This window comes from Dermochelys coriacea, chromosome 14, assembly GCF_009764565.3.
Source record: "Dermochelys coriacea isolate rDerCor1 chromosome 14, rDerCor1.pri.v4, whole genome shotgun sequence".
Classification (NCBI taxonomy): Eukaryota; Metazoa; Chordata; order Testudines; family Dermochelyidae; genus Dermochelys; species Dermochelys coriacea.
Window position 1 is genome coordinate 21,141,161 of NC_050081.1, and position 26,302 is coordinate 21,167,462.

Below are 26,302 nucleotides of genomic sequence, written 5' to 3' on the forward strand. Positions count from 1 at the left end.
TTCTAACAAAGCACTCTAATAGGATAAGTCAAGCGTTTAGCCCCTGGGCTTAGGAGATCAGATAGGGCTCTGCTTCCCCTCCACCCCTTTACTGATAATTTCCTTGGAAGCATTTATCCAAGGAGACTAATTGGCTTGAGCAATTCTTAAATGCATTCACCATCTTTTGCAGATCTCCCTGCAGATCCTGAGAGGCAAGGTAATTTGAGCAGCTGATGGACAGCAGAGACTCTACTCCATCCAGGATAGAGAGCAAAAAGCAACAAAAAAAATATGTATCTTATTCCACTCCGAACAGTTGCTATTATAGGTAGGGGAGGAGAGAGGAGATGAGCAATCTAGGAGGAGCTGTGTATCAAATGGCAAGAAAAATACTGTATTCTGTTTCAAAAGCCCTGCTATAGCTCACAGCAGTAACTGGACTTAGACATGAAGATTAGTTCCAGGCAAAACCTAGATCTCATAGTGACTGGATGAGGCGGGGGAGAGGACAAGTACTTGGTCCACTGCTGATGTGAAATTCACCACCAACTCTACCGGATAGAATTGAAAAGAAAAAAAAACAAAACTATGAATTGTTTTGGGGACCTATAAAGGGGGAAAAAATTATGAAGCTGAAACTTCCCCAAATGCAGGAGTTAGCACATCCAGGGGGAGCATTAGCAAAGCCTGACATGTCGCAGCATCAATCTTGACCTGACCAAAGGAAACTCAGGGAAAACCTCCCTGTGGAAGGAGGAAAGACGTATCAGTGTCTCCATCCATTTCGAAACACACAGCAGGGCTCAGATAGGTTTGTCCACTAGGCCAGCTGAGCAGACGCAGCGTATCCTGTCACAAGTGTGACCACAGAGGCAACCCCAGAGGAAGGGGAGAATGAAACCCAATCCAATTCCTGACATTACAGTCCCTCCATGCCTCCTCTGATCTCCCTTACATCCTGGGATTTAATGGCCCTATAAACATGCCCAGTGCGAAAGACAGATTCAAAAACTGAAGAAACACAATCCTGATGCAAAAACTTTGGGTACTCAAACCTCTCTGTCTTCATCTCCCTCTTCCTGCCGTCTCAGCTCCCCGACGGCCGAACTCTTGGATTTATGGGCTGTAAGCTTTGGTATTCTGCACTGATGGAAAAACACTGGAAAGATTTCCAGTGGGCCAAACCTGAGCCAAAGAATCAAATATCAAGGCACAAAACACAAGGCACCAGAGTTGCTACAGCCCACAGATGGGCCCCGTAACTGTAAAAATTCTTATATTTACTGTGACAGTATTTATTTTAGTCTTAAAAAAAAAAGAGCAAGAGATACTTTCGGCAAACTTGAGTTAACTGAATGGCCTGTATTTTTTTTACAGGGGGATTGTATATCATAAAAGGGTCATGAGCACCGAAAACTAAAGCCAGCCAGCTGTCCGCTAGTTCCGCTAGGGTAAAAAGAGTTGCCCTCAGCTCTAATGAGCCCCTTGGTCAGATCCTTTGTTGTCCTTTCGGGGTATCCCTGCCCCATCATTACACATACTTCAGACAGCCCCATGCTGGAGAGGGACTGTACTGGGACATATTCAGAAGTGATGATTAATAGGATTGAAGCTCCACTGCTGGGGTAGCTGCCTGTAATAGAGTCTATGGTGGGGTAACTAACACAGAGAGCAGCAGGAAAAGAATAAAGCATGAAAAGCAGCTGAGCAGAGGTGTAAGAAGGTGCAGGTTAAAGGAGGCCACCCTTCCACTCTAATGTGCATCTTCTTCTAGAAGATGTAGCACTGCCCTCACAGCCCGCCCCGCCTCACCAATGAATCCCACTGAGGCCTCTCTACAGCCAAAGCACTGGGTCTGCTCTGTCCCTGCAAACACCCACAGAGTGGGAATATTGGGGCATTCCAAGGTGGGCCAGGAATGCAAGGAGGTGTGGGTTTCTCTTCATCCCAGCTAGCGCCTGCTGCCAGGATTCCAACAGGGGTTATAGCAACAGGAGGCAAATCACAGCTGCAGCCCACTCCATTGCTCCAGGAGCCCAAGCACCAGCACGGGGTCGAACGAGATTGGCAGCATACAAGTTACACAAGCTTAGACTCTTCACACCAGCCTATACGTCCGCATGGTAGGACGAGATTTTTATCGGTAAATGTCAATTTCACCGTACACACAGAGACAAATATTTCCATCAACAATAATCAAAATGCACAGAGAAGCAAAGTAAGAAAAATGATGTTTGAGAACTTATTAGAGTTTGATTTAAGGATATTTACTTTGTATGTTTTGATATGTGATGTTGACAATGCGTGTTTTAATGGTTATAAAGCTCTAAGTTTTTGAATCTCAGCATCTATTGTCATTAAATAATTGTCTGACACCCCCCAATAATTTCCCATAACTGTGAAAATTTAAATTGATAAAAATAGGAAAAAATGCTTACAACCTATAATTTTGCACAACGGTGAAAATTTAAATCAATACAAATTAAAATATACTTAAAAATGAACATCGATATGGTCCATCAAACTTATAAAAAATAAAAATCAAATTCTGCCAAGACTACCTATAAATCACTGCTGAATTTGGCCCACCGAACAAATCCTGCTTTCAGATGCACTAATCTAAATCCAGAGTCACTCTTCTTTTTAACCCAGATTTACCCAGTGCAGCCATGACCAAAGTCTTCCCCAGTGTGTCTAAATCCCACTGTGTCCAAATCTCTCATCCCCCTCAGGTTATATGTTCTCCCTTAACCACTTACCATAAAAGGGAGTGAATGCACACTATAATGAGCACAGGTACAGGAGTTCCAGTCGCTGCGGAATGAGATGTGGCTGTGTGCTGAAATTGACTGAGGCACACTCAGAAATTACATGAAGGATCGGAGCTGGGTGAAAGCTGGTCTCCACAGAATAGTCTTTGGTTGGGAAAAAAGGATGGTTGTATAGTTTTAAAAACAAAAAAACCAACTACAACGTAAGAGGATGGAACTCATGTATTGAAGAAGCTCGAGGACAACTTGAAAACCAGCAACCTTCTGTCTAGCCCAGGAGGCTGGCAGGTCCCAACTGCTAAATCAAGCAAATGGCTTTCACTTTCAACAGCAGCAGGAAACCATCTGTTAGTGATCTCTCTGCCTTGCACAGACAGCCTGGAGTGGGGGAATTTTTATACCTCGGCAAGGTAAGATCCCTCTTTGGGCTGTACCTGTTGCTGATGGGGGTGGGTTAGGAGAAGGGTGGGTTTTATTAACCAGAGATTTCCCTCTTGCAGCCTTGATTTTGGAGTGTGTGTTGGGGGCATATGTGTGAACGGGTTGGAGAAAGAGGAGTGTTAATTTTTAAACAGTTTGTTTTTTGATGAAGCCAAAGACACTTGAATGTCAGCATTGCACAGATGGGTGAATCAGAAATGGAGACATCCATGCGTAAGCCGGGATCTGAAAGTTAGCTGTCACTTCGCCAAATGGCCTCCTAATCATCTGTAATTAGGAAACGATGAACAGATGATGCCGATAAAACACACATACACACACTCCTGAAATTGACAAATACAGCCTCGGTTTTCGGCTGGAGCTCAGGAATTTCTCCAAGCCCTAATATGCAATTCCAGCCACAGCCACCCAGCTCTGAATATGGCATCACTAGACCGTGGATTGTAAGGCACCCTGCATTCGACAAGTGTCCTGTTACCTCAATGCAGGCAGGGCTGAGTGGAGTAGGCACAAGTGGCCAAATGAAGTGACTTCAATGGAGCTCCATCAGCTAATGGTGAGGCTGAATCACACTTAAGGTGGTTGACACAATCTCATTCAATTAAATACTTGTGCAGTATATTTGGGTCAGAGTGTGAAGCACTTCCCCCATCTTGGCCCCTTCAGAGACTGCATCCAGCTGCTTGCATTTCCTGGTATTCTTTATTCCTGAAAGTATGCAAGTGAATTTATTGCCCCTGAAAGTGAGGGGCCCCCAGCACAGACTGCAGCCAGGCACTGCAGAAGTGAGCACGGGACAAGATCCACCCACTGGCCTTTGCTAATGCACCTCCCTCCTGACCTGAATGATCTGGAGGTGCCGGGCCTCTCTTGATCAGCAGCTGGCCCTCATATCAGGGTTGGAAGGGACCTCAGAAGGTCATCTAGTCCAACCCCCTGCTCAAAGGAGGGCCAATCCCCAATTTTTGCCCCAGATCCCTAAATGGCCCCCTCAAGGATTGAACTTACAACCCTGGGTTTAGCAGGACAATACTCAAACCACTGAGCTATCCCTCCCCCGTCCCCCAAAAGGCAAAGGTCACACCTCAGTCAGGAGGGATGCTCTCCCCAAGCAAGGTGCACCAGGACAAAGGCACAACATGCTAAGCTGCACGGTGATTTTAGTACGTGCACACGTGGAGACGACGATGAAATGCATTTTCTGCTTGGTAACTTAAGTGGGCATTTGAACCCAGAGAAACTGTTCACCCCACCCTTCCCCGCTTCCCATTCTACCACTCCCTGCTGTTGAGCAATTGTAACAGAGATATCTAAGCAGTGGAGTATTCATAATACCCAGGGAATCAAAGCTCCCTGAACAATACATGCTGAGACTGATATAGATTCTATAGCAGGGATATTAGATTCTGTGATAATACCTAGCTCTCATATAGTGCTTATCAGTAGGTCTCATAGCAATTTACAAAGGAGGTCAGTATCATTATCCCCATTTTGCAGCTGGAGAAACTGAGGCACAAGGTGGTAAAATTACTTGCCCAAGGTCACCCAGATGGCCAATGAGAACCCTGGTCTCTTGAATCCCAAGCCAGGGTGCTATCTATCCATTAGGCCACACTGCTTCTATGGATAGCATGTATAATATATAATTATTTATTATTTGTATTGTCGTAGCACCTAGAGAGCCCCAGTCATGCTAGGTATTGTACTGGGTGTTGGACACAAAGACATTCCCTGCCCCAAGGAACTTACCATCTAAGTATAAGACAAGAGACAACAGATGAATACAGACAGGGGAGCAGTAGATAGCAATGAGACAATAGTGGACTCAGCACTTAATGGTTTAACCATTGTTATATTTTGTAGGCATCACAGCAGAGAAGAGTTGTGTGTCTGTGCATGCGTGCGTACGTACACACACACACACACACACAGGTGTATATACATATATTAGAGCTAGTTGGGAAATGGGGGAGGGAAAGTCTACAGACAATTTTGACTTTTCAGCAAAAAATAAAAAACCAAAATATTTTAATTCAGAAAGTCTGCCCTGGTGCCTCAGGCTCCCATAATCCTCTACAGGCTGGCTCCGTGGTCAGACTACGTCTCCCGTGATGCACCATGGTCTCTCCTCTTGGTGGAAGGAATAGGGAATCCTATGGTCGTGGTTTATCAGAGGGGATGACATTCCAGGAGGCAACTAAAATATATCTCCCATGAGGTACTCTAGCAGCTAATCAGAATCAAAATATTTTGATTTTCACACAAAATAAAACTTTTTTCAGGCATTCAGCTTTTCGGTGGAAAGAGGATACTTTGAGTAAAATTTTCATTTAGTCAAAAACCCAATTTTTCATCAAAAAACAGTTTTGACCAAGTTTTCCCCGATTCCTAAAATGTATCTATGTGCACATACATCCAGCCCTTCTATTAAGAATAACGCTTCTCTTTTTTCTAAGAGACCTCTTTCCACAACGTCTTGCAATGCAGATTTCCTTGTTGCTTTGCTGGATCAGGCAGATGCCCCAAAGCTTAGCCTGGGGCCCATATTGCTTTTCAGCCATTCCTAACAGACAGAAATAGAGGGAACTAGCAGACCACCTCAGCCTTGGAACAGGTGTAATCTACCTTATTTACACTAAAAGACACCATGAATGAGGCCTACACTTTTTGGGATTACTCTTCTTTGTAAATTAATACAGTCCTAGCAGATCTACAAAGCAATGGCAAGTTGGAACACCTGTATGTTACCTGTGTACAGATCATCAGTGTCCATGATCTGAAGAGTGTAAGCCAAATCTGACATCTCATTTCAAGTTTTGGGGAAAACTGACACAAGCAGAGACTGGGAGTTTTTCTAAAGAGCCTCAGGAAGTTAAGTGTCCAACTCCCATTAAATTTCAGTGAGATTTGAGCAACTAACTACTATGGGCTCCTTTGAAATCTGCTGTGCCCAGGGATATTCCTGCCAGTCTGCTGAAATCTTCCTGGAAAGCGGACATGGAAGGGGCATGGACACAAAGCAAATTCAAGTAACTAAAAAAACCCCAAATCCTGAAATGACATTTGCTGAAAGTTATTCTCCAGTGTTTATCCAGCAATAATTAAGTCTAATGTAATAAGGGATCCCTTCCTTAGGGCACATCTACATGGCAAAAAAACCCACAGCAGTGAGCCTCAGAGTCCAGGGGGACAACTGACGCGGGCTTACAGGGCTCTTGTTTCAGGGCTAAAAAGAGCACTGTAGACACTTGGACTCGGGTTGGAGCCCTGTGAAGGGAGAGTGTTGTGGAACCTGGACCCCAACTCGAGCCTCAACATCTATACAGCTAATTTTAGCCACAGCATGAGCCCAAGTCAGTTGACTTGGGCTCTGAGGGCGAGTCTAGACTCTAATTAGACACCCATGGCTGGCCCGTGCTCGGGGGGCTGTTTAATAGCAGTGTAGATGTTCAGCCTCAAACTGCAGCCTGAGCTCTGGGACCCTCCCACCTCGCAGGATCCTGAAGCCCAGGCTCCAGCCCAAGCCTGACTGTCTGCACCGCAATTAAACAGCCCCTTAGCCCAAGCCCGAGTCAGCTGGCATGGGCCAGCTGTGGGTTTTTAAATGTGTAGACATATCTTGAAACTCACTGCTGCGGGCCTTTTTCTGCTGTGTAGGTGTACCCTTAGTGTCTATCGTGATCACTTATCTGGCTGGTGCCCTGGCTTTCACCTCACTAAGATGAGAGCTACAGGACATTTGTTTCCTGTGTTCTCTGACTTTGGCCTGATAACTAGAACCAAGTGAGTAATTCACAATGAATAATTTGTTAGTTAGGTCACTTCACCTCGCTTCTTGTTCCCCGCCAGATCACAGAATTTGAAGATCTATATTGTTATTTAGCTTCTCCGATTGGGAAACAGCAGTCTTGACTCAGACCTTGTCTATATTAAGAAAGCGTGCCTTGAGGTAACTGAATGGCTTTATTTACACCAGTGCAAATATGCTGCACTAGGGTAAAACGGGGCTGAAACCAGTTTAGTTTAATTAGTTTAACCTATCCATTAGCAGTTTGATTCAGGGTAACTAAACTGATGTAGTTACACCTGTGGACAGGTTCTTAACAGACAAATCCTTAGGCCCAACCCCAACAAGATTTATCAGGAATTATGACTGAGTAAGGACTGCAGAATACAGCCTCTCGAGAGTACTGGAGGAGGAAGCTATTCGGTGTGAGGTTTTCATTAATACTAGCGTGACCCTGGAACGTGGGTGCAGTGCACAGTTCTCTCCTTCCCCCTAAAACCTTCAAATGTCTCATATTCCTACTGGAAAATTCACCCCTTCTCAGGAAATTATTTGCAATTTAATAGCGGCGATTGAGGGCCCAATTCTGTTTTCACTGACAACTGTTGTGTTGAAAGCAATGGGAGCAGGAGCTGGGCTTGGATAGCTTTGCATTCCCTCTTTAAATCTACTGCAGCGGCTCTCCCTGGCTAATTGCTCCCTTTAGAACCCTGCATGTCTCTCACTCTCTCAGGCCTTTTCAAAAACACAATCCAGCTTTTTTCCCCTTTCTCAATGGCTCCTGTGCAATGGAGACTCCTTGACACCCTGACACCATTATTACAAGGATTAAAGGAGATAATGGCCAGTTACTTGACTACAGAGAGAGCAAGAGAGAGGCATTTGTCTAATGACAAACACTGGCAGACTCTCTGTTGTCAAAGGGCACAGGAGAACACTCATGCTTTCCTTACTGATCCCCTACAGAGCTCCAGATAACGCACTTTCCTCTACCTACATGTGTTAAGCACAGCATTAATTAACTCAGTAGGGATGAGCTGGGGGGAATAGTGCTGAGATACTTGGGCTCTCAGCATAATGGCACAAGCGGATCGTGAACACATGGATCTCCAGGTGGATCAGTGGGAAATGTTGCCCATTGTATTGTACTGCACAAATAGACCTGGTGCAGAGTGAAATGGGAATGAGTCTCAACGACTTCCTCTGAAACAGCCTGGGCAGGGTGCTGTAAAAGAGAGGACATTGGACTAGGTGGGCCACTGATGCATTGCAACATGAAGTCCCACCTCACTGAGATCTTTTGCAAATACTTCTTAGCTCCGATCCACTGCTCCTCACGCTCCAACCATGCACTCACTGGTAGCTCTGCAGCAGTGTTTAATTTGTAATGAAAGAGGTGCTGGGGCTCAAGCAATGTTTTTACTTTCATAACTGACATGGCGAGTGCTGGGGCTATGAACTGCCAAGTGTAGAGCTGCTGGGGTGCCTTGTCTCACGGTGGCTTTAACACTGCAAGGCCATGTGATAATGTCACCTGGTACGGAGTACCACTTGGGACACTGCTGGTATTTTTCCACTGGAAACAAAGGATTCCCACCTTGTGTAAATCCTATTTAAGGCTGGGAAGTGAGTCAATCAGGGCTCTTCTCCATTGTCTCCCTGCCCAAGAAGGAAGACTGCTGAAAGTACCTGAAGAAACAAAGGAACTAAGCTGGGGAAAGGCAAGGGCTGAATCCAGGCTGAGACAGGGGTCTAGCCTGTGAAGAGAAATAACTAGAACTCTAAGCTGTAGAAACTCTGCAACCTGCCCAAAACAACATTTAGGGTGAGCAGTTACTGTTCGTAACCTGTTCCTTTAGTGAATTAAGCTTAGGTTGTGTTTTTTGTTTTATTTGCTCAGTAATCCGCTTTGTTCTGTTTGCTATCCCTTATAATCACTTAAAGTTTACCTTTTGTAGTTAATAAACTTGTTTTTGTTTATTCCGTAACCCAGTTTGTGCAAATCATATCGAGTGGGGAGGGGGGACAAAAAGCCATGCATACCTCCCTCCACATTGAGGGAGGGGGTGATTTTTATGAGCTTGCGTGGTACAGATCTCTCTACACAGCGCAAGACAATATTATTTTGGGTTTACACCCCACAGGAGGTGTGCACAAAAGTGCTGGGTAAATCCCAAGAGCTGATTTCAGTCTGTGTCCGGAGCTGGGTGTGGCCTTACCTGTGTGTGTCCCAGAGAAGGCTTGAGGGCCTGGCACAGCAAGGACAGGTGAGGAATCCTAGGCTGGTGGAACGGGTGGGCTCAGTGAGACCCCAGCACATCAGGTGGCACCCTAGACGTGGGGGGGAAGGGGGGTTTCCGACCCGTCACAGCAAGCACAGGGCATTTGTGATGAAGAACGTGATGTGTGTGGCTAGGATTTTGTTTTCTTTCCTCTGGCCTTTTCCAAACAAGGGGTCTGGCTGCCTCTCTCATTTGGCATGGCCAGGAGGGGATGCCAGAGAGAGGATCTCTCCGGGTGAGGGAAACGCTCCTCTCTCTTGCTCCAGAAGATTCTGGATTTGTCCTTTCCATAATCCCCACCCCCGTCACTTGGGCTGGAAGTGTCCGCTTCTCACTCTGCGTCTGGACATGTGGGCTCCCAAATTCCCTGTTTCGAGGCCTGTCTGAAAATGCCCAACCTTCAGTAGCCTGCCAGCGGCAGGCCATGGAAATCCTCAGTCTCCCAAAGTGCCTTTCCCAAGCAGCTAGCGACAGCAAGGGCACGGAGCCCTCCTGTATCACCCCCGCCCCCCAAACCCATAGCACCAGGCTCAGTGGCCTCCCCTCCATACAGGGTGCAGGGGCCAGGAGGAGCTCTCACCGCCCCCTGCCAGCCCTGCCCCTCAGCTCGTAAGATCAAGGCTCTCGATTTCCACCCCTCCTTTTCTGTAGTGCCATTGGCTGTCGGTTCCCCTTTACCCCGCCCCCCTCCTCATTGCCCTTCTCCTCCCATTCCCCTTGCCCTCTCTCACTCCCCTTCCTGTGCCCCACATCCAACCCGACCAGCCTCCCCCACCCCGCATCTTTCTATATGTCTACACAGCACCTAGCACAATCAGGCCCTGATCTCACCTGGGGCCTTCTAGTGCTAATACTATATATACACACACACACATATAAAATCAGTGACCCAGTGGCTGCAGCTCGACAAAGAGATTCAGATGTGCCCCAGGTGGCCTGCTGAAGCCATAAGACATGTTGTCCCCAGCTGTACAAGTGGCACACACAGCCCATGCCCATTCACCGTGTGATCAGAGTTGAAAGACCAACCTGCTTTTGTGGCCCAATACAACAACAGATGCAGTGGAGATAGCACTGAGCGCTCAGCATGCGACAGCTGGCTTTAGTTCTTTCTTCTGGAGGATGTAAACTGTCCTGATCGTTTATCAGGCACAGTCATTCAGATGCTACGCTTAGAAAAGCCATGGAAATGGCTGTAAATAAATATTAATATTCACGCCGTATGAGAGGCCAGGGCTCGGCTAGAACATTATTAACATCCCTTGCCACTACATAGTGCTTTTCATATGCAAGGATCCCACGTTGTTTTTCAGATTATAGGCAAAGGATCACTTCCCCACCACTGAAATTCAACCAGTTCTGGGCTGGAATCCAGCAATCAGTCGATGCCAATAACACACTGCCCATCAGTTTGTGAAAGGGGAATAAGGGATATCATAACCAACTGAAACCGCCAGGTAATTTTTAGGGATGGAGACTAGAATTACCTGAGTTGGCACTCAGCCAGGATGACAGGATTGACACCGTGTAAAAACAGTCAGGAGAACTTTGAACGACCTCAAGAGTAAGGACCACAATTTCATGTGTAGAATGAAAGATGGTGCCTCTGACAACACACTGGGAGCACCATGTTGGAAATTCCTGGCCCAACAGAACCCCACCACCACTTCTTGTACCTGGATTTTCCTTGGTGCTCTCCTAACCCATCACAATGATGAGAGAACAACAAGTGGCAACATGGAACTGGGCATCAGGAGGTCCTGAATTGCAATCCCGGCTCTGCTACTGACTCACTGGGTGATTGTGGGCAAGTCAAGGTACATTTCTGCCTCAGTGTGCCCATCTGTAAAATGGGGATGATAATCCAGCTACCTGATGCGTGCTGTGAGATTCATTAGTCAATGTCCATGCGGTACTTTGAACATCTAAAGGACAAAGTATTATCTGCAATGGGAAAGTCATTATCGTTGTTAAAGGAGGGTGGAAACAGATTTCCAGGTTCCTGCACAAAGTTTAACATGCCACTATAGTTATTACTTATTCTTTCTATTGTGGTAGTTCCCAGGAGCCCGAGTTGTGGATCAGGACTCTATTGGGTTAGGTGTTATACAAACACAGAACAAAAAGAACTCCACACAGCTCCATCCTCCAGGAAAACTCCTTTCTAGGAGTTAATGCTGTCCCTTTCCAGCTCTGTGCCATCTGCCCAATGCAGAGGGGTTAGGAACAGGTCAGGAAAGCAATGCAGACAGCGGGAAACAGCACACAGGAGTCAGTCCTCACCCTGGATGTCCCCGCAGTCTGAAGGTTTTCCTCGTGGATCTCAGTTCATCTTGCAATGGCGGGGCACAAGCTTCAGGGACCTAACCACCACTGTTCCCAGAGGAGACAATACTCAGACTCCAGCCCAACCCAACAACCACTGAAGTCAACAGGATTCTTTCCATTAACTTCACTGGCAGTTGGGGTGGGCCCTTTGTGACCAGAAACCGGCCCTTGTATCCAGTGGGACAGTCTGCAGACTGGGAGAATTTGTCCTCATATAGAAGAAAAACAATGCCCTACCTGACCCGAGGGTACTGCAGTTCATTAAATCTGAAAGGGCTTTAAAACATCCCATTCACGGTATATGTGGGTTTGTTGACATTCAACATTTTGCACTGACTGGAGAGTAAAGCCAAACTGGTTGGCATTGCTCTTTATAGTCCTCAATTTCATGTCCTGGTCTTCCTTCACAACCACGGTATTACAGCTCGTCAAAAACCGGAATTTCTGTCCTGCAGGAAAGTTCAACAGTTCAAAATTTATATTTGTTCAAAATTAGAACAAAAAGTCAACATTTCTCATGGAACAGAAACACCAAAAAACTGCAATCTGGGCCCAATCAAACAGTTCAGTTTGGTAATATTGAAACATTATGGTACGAAACAGTATATTATATCATATTCAATAAAACTGAAATTAAGATAATATCAAAGTTGAAATGAAACAAAGTGGAATGATACAGCTGAAACAAAATGTTTTTTACATTATCAAAACACAAACGTCAAAATGATTTGTTTCAACACTTTCGCATCAATAATGTCATTGAAAATCAATCAACACGTTCCCACAAAATTGTTCAATGTCAATGAAGCTGCCTTTTCCAATGAACAACTGTTCTGCTGAACGTTTTTCCACTAGCTCTCCCCAGTGATGTGGGGTTTGACTGTCCCACACCGCAGAGGAATATCTTTAAACATTACAAACAAAATCCTTCTTATTGAAATTAAGGAAAAAAACAAACTATATCACAAAGAGCCAAACTGAAATCCCAGCGTAAGCAAAACTCTCATTGAAATCAAACCCTTCGGCCCACCAGACCCTTTCCCACGTACTTACCCCAACAAAGCCTTTGATGAATGGCGTCTGCGTGGAGAAACTCCCCGAGCTTGAAATCAATGGATGTTTTGATCAACTGGAAAGACTGGACAATTTGGTCCAGGTACTTTTCTGTTCATTATTAGATTAGTGTAACAACCATTAAAAAACCTCAAACCAGCTAACCTTGGAATCCAAACCACGCGACGGTGCCTCTTTACAACCGACAGACTTTCAATGTGGTAAAAGTTTTAGCTAGCCTTGGTGTTTACTCATCAATAATACTCCTCCTGGGGGAATTAACCATTGAAAACCTTTGTGGTTCCCTTTAAGTCTAAAATGGAGTAAGTAGCATTATGAGTTAGGGTGCACATTTGTAGCCAGAGAGATTGCAGGAATGTGGCTGAACAGAGAACCTGGCCCACAGAGACTATGCTGCGACAGAAGCATTAATACGTCACCCACCCCATTTCCCTATGCACAGATCTTGTCACTTCCAGGGAGTGTGCTTACACAGACCATGCCCCCTGAGCGTGAGGCCCTAGCCCAGAATGAAGCTCTGTGGTTCTTGTTATGGAGGACCTGAGACACAGCCCCTCTGAAGCTCTTCAGCCAGAATTCCAGCTGGACATTTTCCATTATGCAGTTTCCTGCCTGGTTTCGTGTGGTGCACACAGCCAGCCTGAATATGGCCTTTCAGATTTGGATTCTATCCAAGCAAAGCCCCATTTTACTTCAATACGTGAACAGCATGTGGGTCAAGCTAGAACGCATGTCACTTCCTTAAACCAGACAGAACCTCTCCTGCTTCCTAGAGACCATTATAGGAAGTTAATGATTCAGAAAGAAAATAAACCAAGAACAGTGAAGCTATGAAATAATGAAATACTACAAACTTTTGCTACAATTAGAAGAGGAGGAACTTGGGTTTTAAGCACCTGAATTTTAACATTGCAAATAGGCTTTATAAAATGTTTCCCCCCACTGATTAGGAAGATCAAAAGATCGAAGAAAGCAAGAAACCCATGAATCCTACACAGTGTAAATCTCATTTAAATATCCCTGCTGCAGTGAACTGGTTTATATATATAAAGAGACTGGGGCAGAGGTTAGAAACAAAACACATTGTGTTTGAAGAAACATTGGAAGAATGTGTTTGTATTAATGATGAAATTAGAAAAACCCTTTAAAAACTGAAATCCTTTATTACCAAGTGTTATACTTAACTGAAATTGCTGCTGGAGGCAAGTATTTAAAAGGCATACGTCATGGAGGGAGTTAAAGCAAATAGTTCTTCAGCATGTTTTTTTAAGGTTTTAAAGAGCAGATTAGACAAACACCTGTCACGGATGGTCTAGCTAATTCTTAGTCCTGCCTCAGTGCAGGGGACTGGACTAGATGACCTCTCATGGTCCTTTCTAGTCCTACAATTCTATGATTTCTATGATTCTGTGGGCCCTGATTCATGAAATTGCCACCAAAATCAATGGGAAGATTCCCCCCAGACTTCAGTGGGAGTTAGATCAGGCCCGTCACACTAAAAATTCAGCCTGATCATTCAGATCCTGATTTACAGTCTAGAGCTGGGCACATAAAGATGCAGATAACAGGCCGCATAAGATCTGCAGAGTTCTACAATGCTGCCACCAGTTTCCCCTTTCACATGGAGGTGCGGACCTTCACATCTCAGATTGCTGTGGCAGGCCAATGGAACCCAGTTGATGCATTGCATGCTGGGTATCATAGGCTGCACCTGTGTTAAATACTGGGGCATTTGCAATCAGCCAGCAATTTATGTAAATAAGGTGCCAAGTTACCAGCATGGTCAACCTTGAAAGAGCAACATTGTGGCACCTCTACAGTACAGCATCAAAAACACCTAAACAACAAATCAATGCCAAATGAACGCAGCCTCTCCCTGGCTTCCAAAGCATCTCACAAGGTGAAGTGGGGAATTTTTTTTTTGCAGTGTTCTAGGCTTTATTTCTAAAGCAGTAACAAGATTTGTAGAATGCGGAAGATTGGGGGAACTTTAGATGGTATCATTGCAACAGATGGTGCTGCAACAGGAACATTATTTTATGAACTTCTCCACAAAGAAAAGAAAGCAATGACCTCAGTAGGAACAAAAATATGCATCTTTCTTCTTGCAGAATCACATAGTTGATGAAACAGAAACACTAAGAATAATTAGACCCCTGATCCTGCAGAGCTTACTTGCATGAGGAGACCCCACTGAAGCCAATAGTCTTACTCATAAGAGCAAGGACTCCTCATAAGAGTCAGGCTTGCAGGATCAGGTCCCTCAGTTTACACACGGTATGAAATTTCTGCATAGCTACTGAATTTCCCTGAAGGCAGATTAGCGCCAAGAGGGCTGGAAACAACTGGGATATCTGGGGTAAGAAAGCTAGTGAACATAGCAGTAAACTGCAAGAGCCCAATCCTGCAGCCCTTACTCTCATAAATAGTCTCACTGATTTACTTTGGGCTCCTTATATGAGAAAGTGCTACAGGGTTGGCCCCAGGAATGCAACTACAGCTGCAACCTAATCCACTTCCCTTCCATAATAAAGGTACTTAATGAGAATTTGCAAAGATTTATGACCATAACAATCACCTCTTCTCCCCTTACCCCCTTTCAGCATGCAAACAGTTTGGGTTACTCCAATATTCTCAAGGGAAAGAAAAGTGTAATTAGTAGCTAAGAAGTGTTAATGTGTACATGAGAGAGAGACTGGAGAACATTTTTATTCTCAGGTTTTCTCATCGCTTGTTCCCTTTTCTGAGCACTTTGGAAAGAAACTAACTACTCCCATATGCCTAATTTCTTATTATGCTTCAAAAGACATGGGGATGAAATCCTGGCTCTAGTGAAGTGAATAGGAGTTTTGTCACTGTCTCAGTGGAGCCAGGTTTCTACCCAGGGACCAAAGATTCAATACAATTACTCACAAAAGTCCTCCCAAAGGCAGCAGCACTACTGGCCTATGTATGGGATATCTGTGTAAGTAAGAGTTTGCATGATCAAAGATAGCACCAGCTATTTATTAAAAATGGAGGTAAGTGTATCACTGTTATGCTGGCTTCATGCATGCATTTAAAATGTGCCACTCAGGGTATGTCTACGCAGCAGCTGGGAACTGACCAATGCAGCTATGTCGACACAGCCTCCAGAGTGTACGCAGCTATCTCCATAGTGAAGACACACCCTCAGGCTTGCTGTCTGAATACAGTCCTGCCCAGCCCCCAAGGTATGTTCTCGGGTGGTTAGCTCAAGCTGCCACCCATGTCATTGCAACCACACTGCTATTTTTAGGCACTAGCTTCAGCAGAACTAGTGCATGCACATCTACCCAAGCTGGAAATTACATGGCCCTGCTGCTGCGTAGACGTACCCTCAGTCTTTACTGCAGGAAAACGGGCTCAATCCTCTCCCGTGACAGCCACATGGCGTTCAGCACTGATTTCCACGAGACTGGGCCTTGGGAGTTTTGCCTAGGAAGTCTTTGATGTACAGAGCCAGATTCTCAATACTGCTCAGCACCCACAAACAGGGTTGATTCTTCAAGAGAGCTCCATTCCAATTTAGGCAGCCAGACATGAGGCCACGCTTCTGAAAGAGCTCCCAGCCCCTCACTGAAAGCCTGCTTGTAAGGGTCACGGTAGGAGTTATTGGGTGCAGGGCACTTAAAAACATCTGACTGCTTATTCTGGTGCCTAAATGGGAACTGGGCCCTTTTGAAAACCTGGCCCTGTCACAGACCTCCTCCTGCTCAAAATGATGAGTTATCCTAAATGCCTAGAAATGAAAGGAACCCTGTATATTTTCAAAAAGAAAAGGAGTACTTGTGGCACCTTAGAGACTAACAAATTTATTAGAGCATAAGCTTTCGTGAGCTACAGCTCACTTCATCGGAAATGCATCCGATGAAGTGAGCTGTAGCTCACGAAAGCTTATGCTCTAATAAATTTGTTAGTCTCTAAGGTGCCACAAGTACTCCTTTTCTTTTTGCGAATACAGACTAACACGGCTGCTACTCTGAAACCTGTATATTTTCAGCCTCCCCACAGGCAAGAAATCGAAGTAGATATTTATTTGAAAATAGCAGAACAAAAACAAAACAAAACCCCTTTGGTTTATCCCTAAAAAAATATCTACCCAAAATAAGTTTGGGTCCCACTGGGTGCAGGGTATGTGGAATCGATGTTGCTTTTTTAATCTTCCCCCATGTGTATACACTAGATGGCGCTCTACATCACATAGTGAAGAGAGGTGAAAAAAGCTAGCTCCCAAGCAATGTCAGATTGTGCAGACATAAGAAACAAGGCTACGGAGCGGACTGTGATAGAAGGGACTTGTCTCTTTCAGCTTTCCTTGAGGACTTGTCTATTCACTCTCTTAACTAGTCAGCCTTTGCCCTGATCAAGACATTCCACGCAAATAATATTGTAAACAGGGGCCAAGCTCATCGGTATACTCTGGTGATGCAAAGCAGCCACAAATCTGGTTTAACTGGACCGTCAGAGCGGGTTTATGGCTACTTTGAATCTTAAGAGTGGCACAAAGCAGCTGGAACATACAGGTGAATTTGGCCCTGTAAAGGACATGGAGCCCTGCCTCACGTGCGAGGTAATCCCTTTTGCACAGCTCTCCTGCCCCAACCCTGTGCCCGCAGGCCCACTGCCAGAGGACGCACCACAGCTACAGCAGCACGTGTAGGGTTTTCTCACAGTGAAGGTGTTTTGCCCACATATAAGTATCACACTAACCTGATGGTCAGTTTGTAACAGGAACTCCAATTACCAGATTACCTATTTTAGGTATGTCTATGACCCTGCCCCCGTTACCACAGTATCTGAGCACCTCACAATCTTTAGGTGTTTATCTTCATAATACGCCTGTGAGACAGGGCAGGCCTATTATCCCCACAGTACAGGTGGGAAACTGAGGCACGGAACAGCTAAGTGACTTGCCCAAGGTCAAACAGGAAGTCTGTGGCAGAGCAAGGAACTGAACCTGGTCCCCTGAGACCAGGCGAGCACCTGAACCACTGAACAACACTTCCCCTCTCTGACTCCATTCATCATCTTATGCTGCATTTGATGATGCCAGCTTCCATCACACACTAGTAAAATTTTCAAACAACCTCCTTTGTGCTGTCCCCCAGGCGGCCCCTCAGGCTAGGGAGAAGCTCCCTTTAAATGGCCATAAAGCGACCTTACTAACCTCCTTCAGATGTCTCCTCAAAACTCTCCTTTGCCACGAGGCCTACACAAATCTCCACAAGTTAGGCAGCTTGGACCACTGCCCATCATACTAGCCAACACTGTCTCACTGCACTTCCCCATATGTCTGATTGGTTGTCTCTTGTCTTGTATTGTAAGCTCTTTGGGGCAGGGACCGGTTTTTTGTTGTTTGTAGAATGGGTCTATGACTGGGGTTTGTAGGACTTACTGCAATACAAATACATAATTCAGGACTCCCATTCTCTCCCACTGTCTTCCTTACACAGTCTAAGCTCACTATAAGCGGGTTGCAAAGTCACTATAAGCAGGATGCAACGCTTTCATCAATTCAAGTGTGTTTGGGAGAAGCAGAGTTCATAGAACGAGGCGCCTCCCGCAAAAACATTTAAAGTTCTGGCTTCATGTAAACGAGCTTTCCTGAACTCCAGCCTCCTCAACACAAACCGTCTCTTGGAATAGAAAAACCAGCCAAAAAATAATGACTCCATCCTTGAACACAAGGATTGGGAAGCTTAAATCCGCTTTAACGGCAAAACTTCCGACAATGAGCACACACTGGGGGGGTATATAAACCAGGAATTAAAAAACCAAAAGAATTAAGATCAAGCGAATGCCCGAATATAATTATCTGGCCACAGAGAATACAAACAATATAAAAGCTCACAGTTCCAGTATCGTGAGGGACACATCAACATCTAGAAACCAAAGCCTCTGTCAACCAAGCTGCATGATGGAGGGGAAAAATATCACTTACCCTGAGGAAATTTGTATGGTACATAAAGTCTCCCCTACCAGGCATAGTGATATGACTGAGGACAGTTGTGGCTCACAGTTGCTAAAGCATCTCCCCTTAGAGAGAAGAAGGTTTTTGGTGTTTACATCAAGTAGTTTGCTCTGCAATACTTTACTCATGATGGTTGGGCCATCTGGGCTGCTTGCAATTCTCATTCATTGCGCTAGTTCTTTTTAAAATATTCCCCCCCTTGCACGCATAACCCTACCCAAAATGCATACTCTCCTCTGGTCTCTCGCCGAGTGGCAAATGACTCCCACTCCGCTCCTCTGAACTATGCTGTCCAGATGAGCTCTGGCCATACGACCTCGCAATAGTGGCTGACCTCCAGAGTCCCGGAGGCTCTGATTTCATTTCAGACTCTTTGTGTGAATCAAGGCTTGAGGCACAGGGGCTGGGAAACTCACTGCACAAGAAGGTCCTTTACAGCTGCTCCCAGCTGCTATGAACTTGCTTTTCCTGCCATTCTTTTCAGGAACTGAACAACTCCCTGCTCACTTTGACCCTCAAGCATTACTGGTTGCCTTGAAAAAACCAAGAGGATATTGATACAAGGACACGGAACTTCCTAGGTCTAGAGGCATCAGGGAGGAAACTCCCAGCCTGACAGAGAAACCTTGAATAATCTTTCATCTCTTGCAGAATGCTGTAGCCTAATGACATTAGCTCAGCTTTTCTCTAGTGCAACTGGCAGCAGCATTACAAAGGCAGGGAGATTAAAACATATGAAATAAACGTTCCCTGTGTGACTGACAGCATAATGACATTCCAACGGGCGACTGAATCGGTGAACGGTTAACAAAGGATCAGAGAGAAACAGTGAGGCTCACAATACCATCAACAAACACATATTTTTCTTTCAGACATTTCTTACTCGAGTGCATTAACCCCATAGACTTGAAGTTTTCCCCAGGCTGCATACAGTCATGTGCCGGGTAGAGGGGATGGTAGTTCAGCTCTATTAAAACACAGGCTCACCTGCTATTGAACTCTGTCAACTCAATAGACTTGTTCAGGACCAGAGCAGAGATTTCTGTGTTTTAAAGTCAATGAGACCATTATGGGCTGTTTCCCCTTCTTCCTTCCCTTATGAACTAAGTACTCACAAAACTGAAATGGAGAAAGCTGTTGTAAGCACTGAACTTCCCTTGATATTCACACCACATGCAAATGCACATGTAGGTGTCACACCTCCCAAATACAATCACAGAGATTGTTTTTAAATAAACCTCACTGTAGGTGACCTGCCTTTTAAACAGATGCAATGCAGTCTAAGAGGAGAGGTGATTATTCCACTTGATTTAACATACAGCATTTTAGATCAGTTTCATTTATTGTCTGGAACCACAGAAGGTATTGAGACTTTCACTTATTAGCACAGAGCTTTGCTACAAGTTCTTTGCCTTAGGAGTCTACTATCCTACAGGTATTACAATTTAATTCATCAGTTAAAAAATAAAGAATCTGATCTTGCTGTACTTCTGTTATCGGCCTCTCCAAACACTTACGTCCCTATTAAAAGGATCTCATGATAACATGCAACAGCTACTAAAGCTCATCTTTTATTCCAAATAGATGTTCTCCCTTTATCTCCTCTGTGATCAACATTGGTTCTCTCTTCTCAGCCTGTGAGGGGCACTGCTGTGACAATATACAGTCTAATTTGAATGATCTCTCAAGAATACAAACACATCAACTTCATGAAACATGTAAAATCCACTGATCCCCTCTCTCTTCCCTTAAGTCTGCTATTTAGGTGCTGCTGTCAATAAACATCTATGAATATTAGCATCTAAAGGCTTTTCCATTTCAGTGTAAAGATCCTGGCCCTTTTTGTTACATTTTAGATAAAGCATTCAGTGCCCATGGAGGTTCCCTAAGGCCACAGAAAGTGAACTAAAATGTTTATATCCTGTAATGATGCTGTTTAGTCTGCCTGCTTGAAAATAAAAATAAAGCTGAAACCTAAGATGGTGATTCCAAAGACAAGCAATCAAGAGATACTAGCAAACATATGGCAATATTCCCAGTATTCAGTTCTATTCAAAGATCATGACAAATGCATGTAAAGATTTTTTTAAATAATGTTTTTAAACAGAGACATTTAAGTGATTACCGACTCTCTGATTCTGCAGCTCCAAGATTCCTGGAACTACACGTTAATAAGGATTACTCACATGAGTAACGGTTGCAGGATTGGGTCCCTAGTCATGAATAGCCCCATACAAAGAACTCACTGTACTTCAGTCTCCTCAGAGCTAATAGCAAAACAGTGAAACTCAACACATCAAACAGCAAACAAACTGAAGCAATTAATGTAAACGCTCCAGTATCAAATGGTAAAACACGGTGATTACATGAAGAGCCTGAAGGGGAACTACTCACATGGGCAAGAGCTACCAGATCAAGCCCAAACTCTTTGAAAATTAAACCCCTGACTCTAAGAAATCTATTGTGCAATAATGTATGTCACTGGCATCTGGTTGGATTCTGTATTCCTTGCTCAGGCAAGATTTTCAGGATTGGGCCAACCCACAGTGCCATCTTCTCTGCAATGAATCAAGGAACCCATTGTCAAAGAAACAGATTTCCTGAATTACCAACCATAAATAATGGCAGACCCTCTCCCAAAGCCATGTGTTTATTTTTCAAAGTCAAGAGTTGATTAAAGTTCTTGAGGTTTTCAGATTTGTTTTTAATATTTCCTTTCTGATAGAGGGTCAGTGCATGGAAAATTGGATAAGTGCACACTAAAAATATCATTCTTCAGCCCGCACAAGAGGAAATCTTTATTCTCAGAAAAAAGGCACCCTGCAATCTGAGAAAATAAGGTGCATTCTATCCAGTGCAATATATGGAAGTACAGTGGTCTCTTCCCTTTGCAAAAATATATTGCAGAAATGCTTGGGCTAGACTCTAACTTTCCATACGATGATACTGCTGATTTCAGTATAGTCATCACAATTTTAACCAAATACCACCCTCCACTAAAATGTTAGTAAGAGTTAAATGACAATTAGATACAAGTTTTAGAGTGACTTCAAGTCCGTTCTTTTTTGCTTGTTTGCCGGATGCAAAACCCCAATATTTCTATTGTGCAAAAGGAGGACAACCTATTCTTAGATCCAACAAGTCATTTTCATATGAACTTGCCAGAGGACACAGCTTTATTAACTTTAAATTACTATGACACATCAGAAAAAAAATCTAACTAATAACACGAGGAGTATTGCCCTATGGCTTTAATTTCTGTTTTCACATTGTCAAGGGCTCCCAGTTACTTTCTTTTCCTGCAAATGAAAAATTAGTTACTTTAACAGAAACCTAAAACAAAGACACTTTAACAACATTTGCTTTCTTTCCTGACTTTGTTCATGGCTATTTATGGATAATTACTACCACTGACATTTTTATTATCAGATTGCCCAAAAATTATGAGTGAAATTTATAACTTTCCTCATACTTAAATGGAGGCAATATATTTTAAAGACTAGATTCTTAGGGGTTGTTTATTTGCTTGATTTTGAAATACCTGATAACATATTTATTTCTACACTGTCAGTTGCTTACTTTAAAATACAATCTTATCTCATTTTCACAGGGATTACTACCTGATTTTACAAATACAACAGCAAATTTAAGGGAACTCTGACGCTTTTCTCCGTATGATATTTTTCTTTCTTAGAAAGAAAGATGAGCCAGGCAGTTTACAAAAAATAAAAATCGAAGAAAGACAGGGCTCTGGAGCGTATTGCTAAGTTTTCATCTACTTTCATCCCCAAGCATTTGTCCTACAATGAGACTTTCTTAAAAAACAAAAAGTTCAGTTTTCTTGCAACAAGTCTTTTTTTAAAGATCATCGAAAGCAATGTTCGTATCAGGATGGTGTCTAAAATTATCAACCAAATTTCCACTGAAAATAGTGATTTAGGCCCTGATCCTGCAAACTTGTTCAATTTTACACACTTGAGCAATCCCATCATGTGTGTGAAGTTAAGTACATGGAAGTTGCAAACACACACAAAAAAATCAAGTGAAATGCTGAGTTAAGTCTTTTAGATCATCACAGCAGAAAAACACAACTGATAGTATCTTGAGCCAGACTTTCAAAATATAGTTTGCTATCAACTTATGCCTGGTCTACACTACAGAGCTAGGTCAACATAAGGCAGCTTACATCAACCTAACCTTGTAAGCATCTACACTAAAATGTAGCTCTCTCCGACATAACTCACCCACTATACCGACTTAATAACTCAACCCTTGCGAGTGGCATAGCATTTACATTAATGTAATTAGGTCAACGCAGTGTCAGTGTAGACACTGACTGCATTGCTTACATTGACTGCTGCTGCCTTTCAGAAACTGTCCCACAATGCCCTACTCTGCAGTTAAATCGGTGCAAGAGCTCCTGGTGAAGACACACACTGAGGACACAGGGAGTGTAGTGTGTACATGTAAAACTGATTCAATTACTGCAGTGGCTGTACCTGGTTGTAACTTACGTCAACTTAGTTTTGTAGTGTAGACTTGCCCTTAGCCTTCAAAATATACCTTAAAACACCCAACAATTTCCTAAACATCCTGACATGGTACTTCCCTTCCTTAATAAGGAGCAGGAGGAGGGGGGGTATGAATACCTATTGCTTTTTTGTTTGTTTTAATCACTAAAGAAGCCTTCCTTACAAAGAAAATGAGCCAGTCACTAAATAAATCACATGCTATAGGTGGTTGAAACCTTTGGAGCCCTGTTCAAGAGCTGATTGTCCCTGAGAGGAACCCACATTATAAAATGACTTTTGCAGTGGCCTCCTCAAACCAGGTTCCCCCTGCACTGATGGGGTTAGCCGAGTCCTGTTCCCCTCTTCTCTCCCTCACCCCGTTTCCCCTTCATTGATGCAACTGAGGACAAATGAGACGTTGCTGATCATGTTCCATGATCTGATCCTGGCAGACATTTGGGAAGGGATGTGGGGAAAGCTATGGAGGTTGAAGAGGCAGAAGAAACTTTGAGGATCAGGGCTGGGAAGGGCTTTGGGAATCAGGGCTGGAGGGAGCACTATGGGCTGAGGAGTGTCTTTGTGGATCAGGGCTGGAGTGGAGATTATAGGGTGTCTTCAGGGATCAGGGCTGGTGGGCTGGAGGGGTGAGGGAGCCATAGGGATCAGGGGCAAGGGGGTGTCTGGGGATCAGGGCTATGGGGGGGGTATGAGGATCGGGGCTATGGGGATCAAGGACTGGGAGGGGCTATGGGGTTCGGGGCTTTGGGGGCCTTTGAGGGTCAGGGCTGAGGTGTGTTTGGGGCTAGGAGCTATGGGGATCAGGGTTATGGGGTGTCTTTGAGGATCAGGACTCGGGGGGGGCCTTTGAGGGTCAGGGCTGAGGTGTGTTTGGGGCTAGGAGCTATGGGGATCACGGTTATGGGGTGTCTTTGAGGATCAGGGCTCTGGGGGGGGGTCTTTGGGGATCAGGGCTGAGGCGTGTTTGGGGCTAGGAGCTATGGGAATCGGCTATGGGGTGTCTTTGGGGATTGAGGGCTGAGCTGTGTTTGGGTCTAGGGGCTCTGGGGATCAGGGCTGGGGAGTGTTTGGGGATCAGGGCTGGGGTGTCTTTGGGGATCAAGGCTGGGGTGTCTTTGGGGATCAGGGCTGAGGCGTGTTTGGGGCTAGGAGCTATGGGAATCGGCTATGGGGTGTCTTTGGGGATTGAGGGCTGAGCTGTGTTTGGGTCTAGGGGCTCTGGGGATCAGGGCTGGGGAGTGTTTGGGGATCAGGGCTGGGGTGTCTTTGGGGATCAAGGCTGGAGCGGGGAACCTCTCGAACTCCCCCGCCCAGCCCCGGACGAACCGCGGGGGCAGCGGCTCCCGCCCCAGTCCCCTACCTGTACCAGGCGAAGCCCCGCTCGTAGCCGCGGTCGAAGAAGTGGGGCTCGGCCCCCGCGGCCCGCACGTCGGGGTGCACCCGCAGGAACTCCAGCAGCGCCCGCGTGCCGCCCTTCTTCACCCCGACGATGATGGCCTGCGGCAGCCGCTTGCTGCCCTCGCCCAGCAGCAGGGCCAGCGCGCCCGGGGGCTCCCCGCCGCCGCCCGACCCCGCGCCCGGCCGCCGCCGCGGCTGCTTCGGCCGCGTCCTCCGGGCCGCCGGCGGCCAGCCGGCCCGCGAGGGGGACCCCGGCTCCAGCGGCCCGCCGCCGCCCGCCGGCTGCTGCGGGGCGGCCGCCAGCAGGGGCCCGGGCAGGCCGGGGCAGCGCTCGGCCAGGCAGTAGAAGACGTAGAGGGACACGAGCAGGGGCATGAGCATCAGCAGCAACTTCTTGAAGACGCTGCGGGGCAGAGGCTCGGGGCAGGCGGCGGGGGCAGGCGGCCTGTTCCCGGCCATGCTAGCCCGAGGCATCTGCCCGGCCCCCCGGCCATGCTAGGCGGCCCCCCAGCCAGGGGCCATGCCCCCCGGCCCCGGAGTCAGCAGCCAGCGGGGGGGGCGCAGGGCTGCCCCGGGCCGCATTGTCAGTGACCTGGAGCTGGGCGGGGGCTCGGCTTGGGTCCCCCGTTCCCCCCCCCCCCGCCGGGTCTCTTAAGGGCGATGCTTCAGGGGGGCATCATCCGCAGGCGGCTCCTGCCAAGCCCCGCAGGAGGGGAAGCCCCGGCGCGAACAGATCCGGTCTCCCAGGGGAGGGCGAGTCGCTACCGGAGTCCCGGAGCGCGGGTCCCGGGTGGGGTGGGGTGGGGGGGGTCACAGTCTGCACGGCTGAAGCAGCTGCCCGCTGCACGCCCCCCCCCCCCCCGCCCCGGCAGGGGAGAATCGCTGCGAACCAGCGGGACGGAGCCACTCCCGGCTCCCGGCTTCGCCTCCCTCCTCCGGCCGCAGCCTCTGGCTCCGCTCCGTTGCCACCTGGGCGGACGAGACCTGGGCGCGGGGCGGGGAGCGGGGAGCGCTCCGGGGCTGCTGTCACCGCCCCTCTCGCCTCCAGCTGCTGCCGCACGTGGCGCGGGAGCAAAACTTCCCCAAAGGCAGCGAGCGGGGCGCGCCCCTGAGCCAGGGGACTGCGGAGCGCGGAGCCGGGGCTGGCCGCCCTTGCTGGTGACCCAATGGAGGGAGAGGGGCGTGGGCGGTGCTGAAACCCCCCCAGTCCCGGAGTCGCAGGAGCCACCGGCACGCTGCGTTTATAGCAGCCTCCAGCTAGAGGTGGATTTTGTAGCCAAAGGCTCATCTAATTCTCTGTTGTCATAAGCTCAGGCAGATGTAGGGGGAAATCAGCTTGTAATTCACCCTAAGCGTTTGATTGCTGCTTCTTCTTCACCAAACACGTTTTAAACCGCGCAAGCACAGAAGTCGCTTCTTTGTATGGAGGAAGCCCTATTAGGATTATAACTAGGGATGAAAGGAAGCAGGGTTCTAGAGAAACGTACTAGGGGCCTGTCGAAATTATTCTAAAACCCTATGGAATTTCATAATGAATGATTTATTTTCCACTGAATGTTTAAGGCATCCTATAGGATTTCTTAATAGACAATTGTATCCCTGCTCCAGCACTCTATAGGATGGTTTAAACAGTCTCTAGAAAGGACCTCATCGTATTAGATTCTATAGGATTTGGGGTGATTTCTATAGAACCCTATTTTAAATCATCTTCTAGAATT

At 46.1% G+C, this 26,302-nt stretch overlaps 1 protein-coding gene across 1 annotated transcript in view; it reads right to left on the minus strand.

Annotated features, from left to right (window-relative positions):
- LOC119843358 (heparan sulfate glucosamine 3-O-sulfotransferase 3A1-like) overlaps nt 1-25,702 on the minus strand; it is a 90,326-nt gene extending 64,624 nt beyond the window's left edge. Inside the window, exon 1 of the mRNA XM_038372600.2 lies at nt 24,547-25,702. Within this exon, the coding sequence (XP_038228528.1) occupies nt 24,547-25,058 (512 nt within the window). The 5' untranslated portion in view covers nt 25,059-25,702. The remainder of the gene's footprint in view (nt 1-24,546) is intronic.
- Between the last annotated feature and the right edge of the window lie 600 nt (nt 25,703-26,302).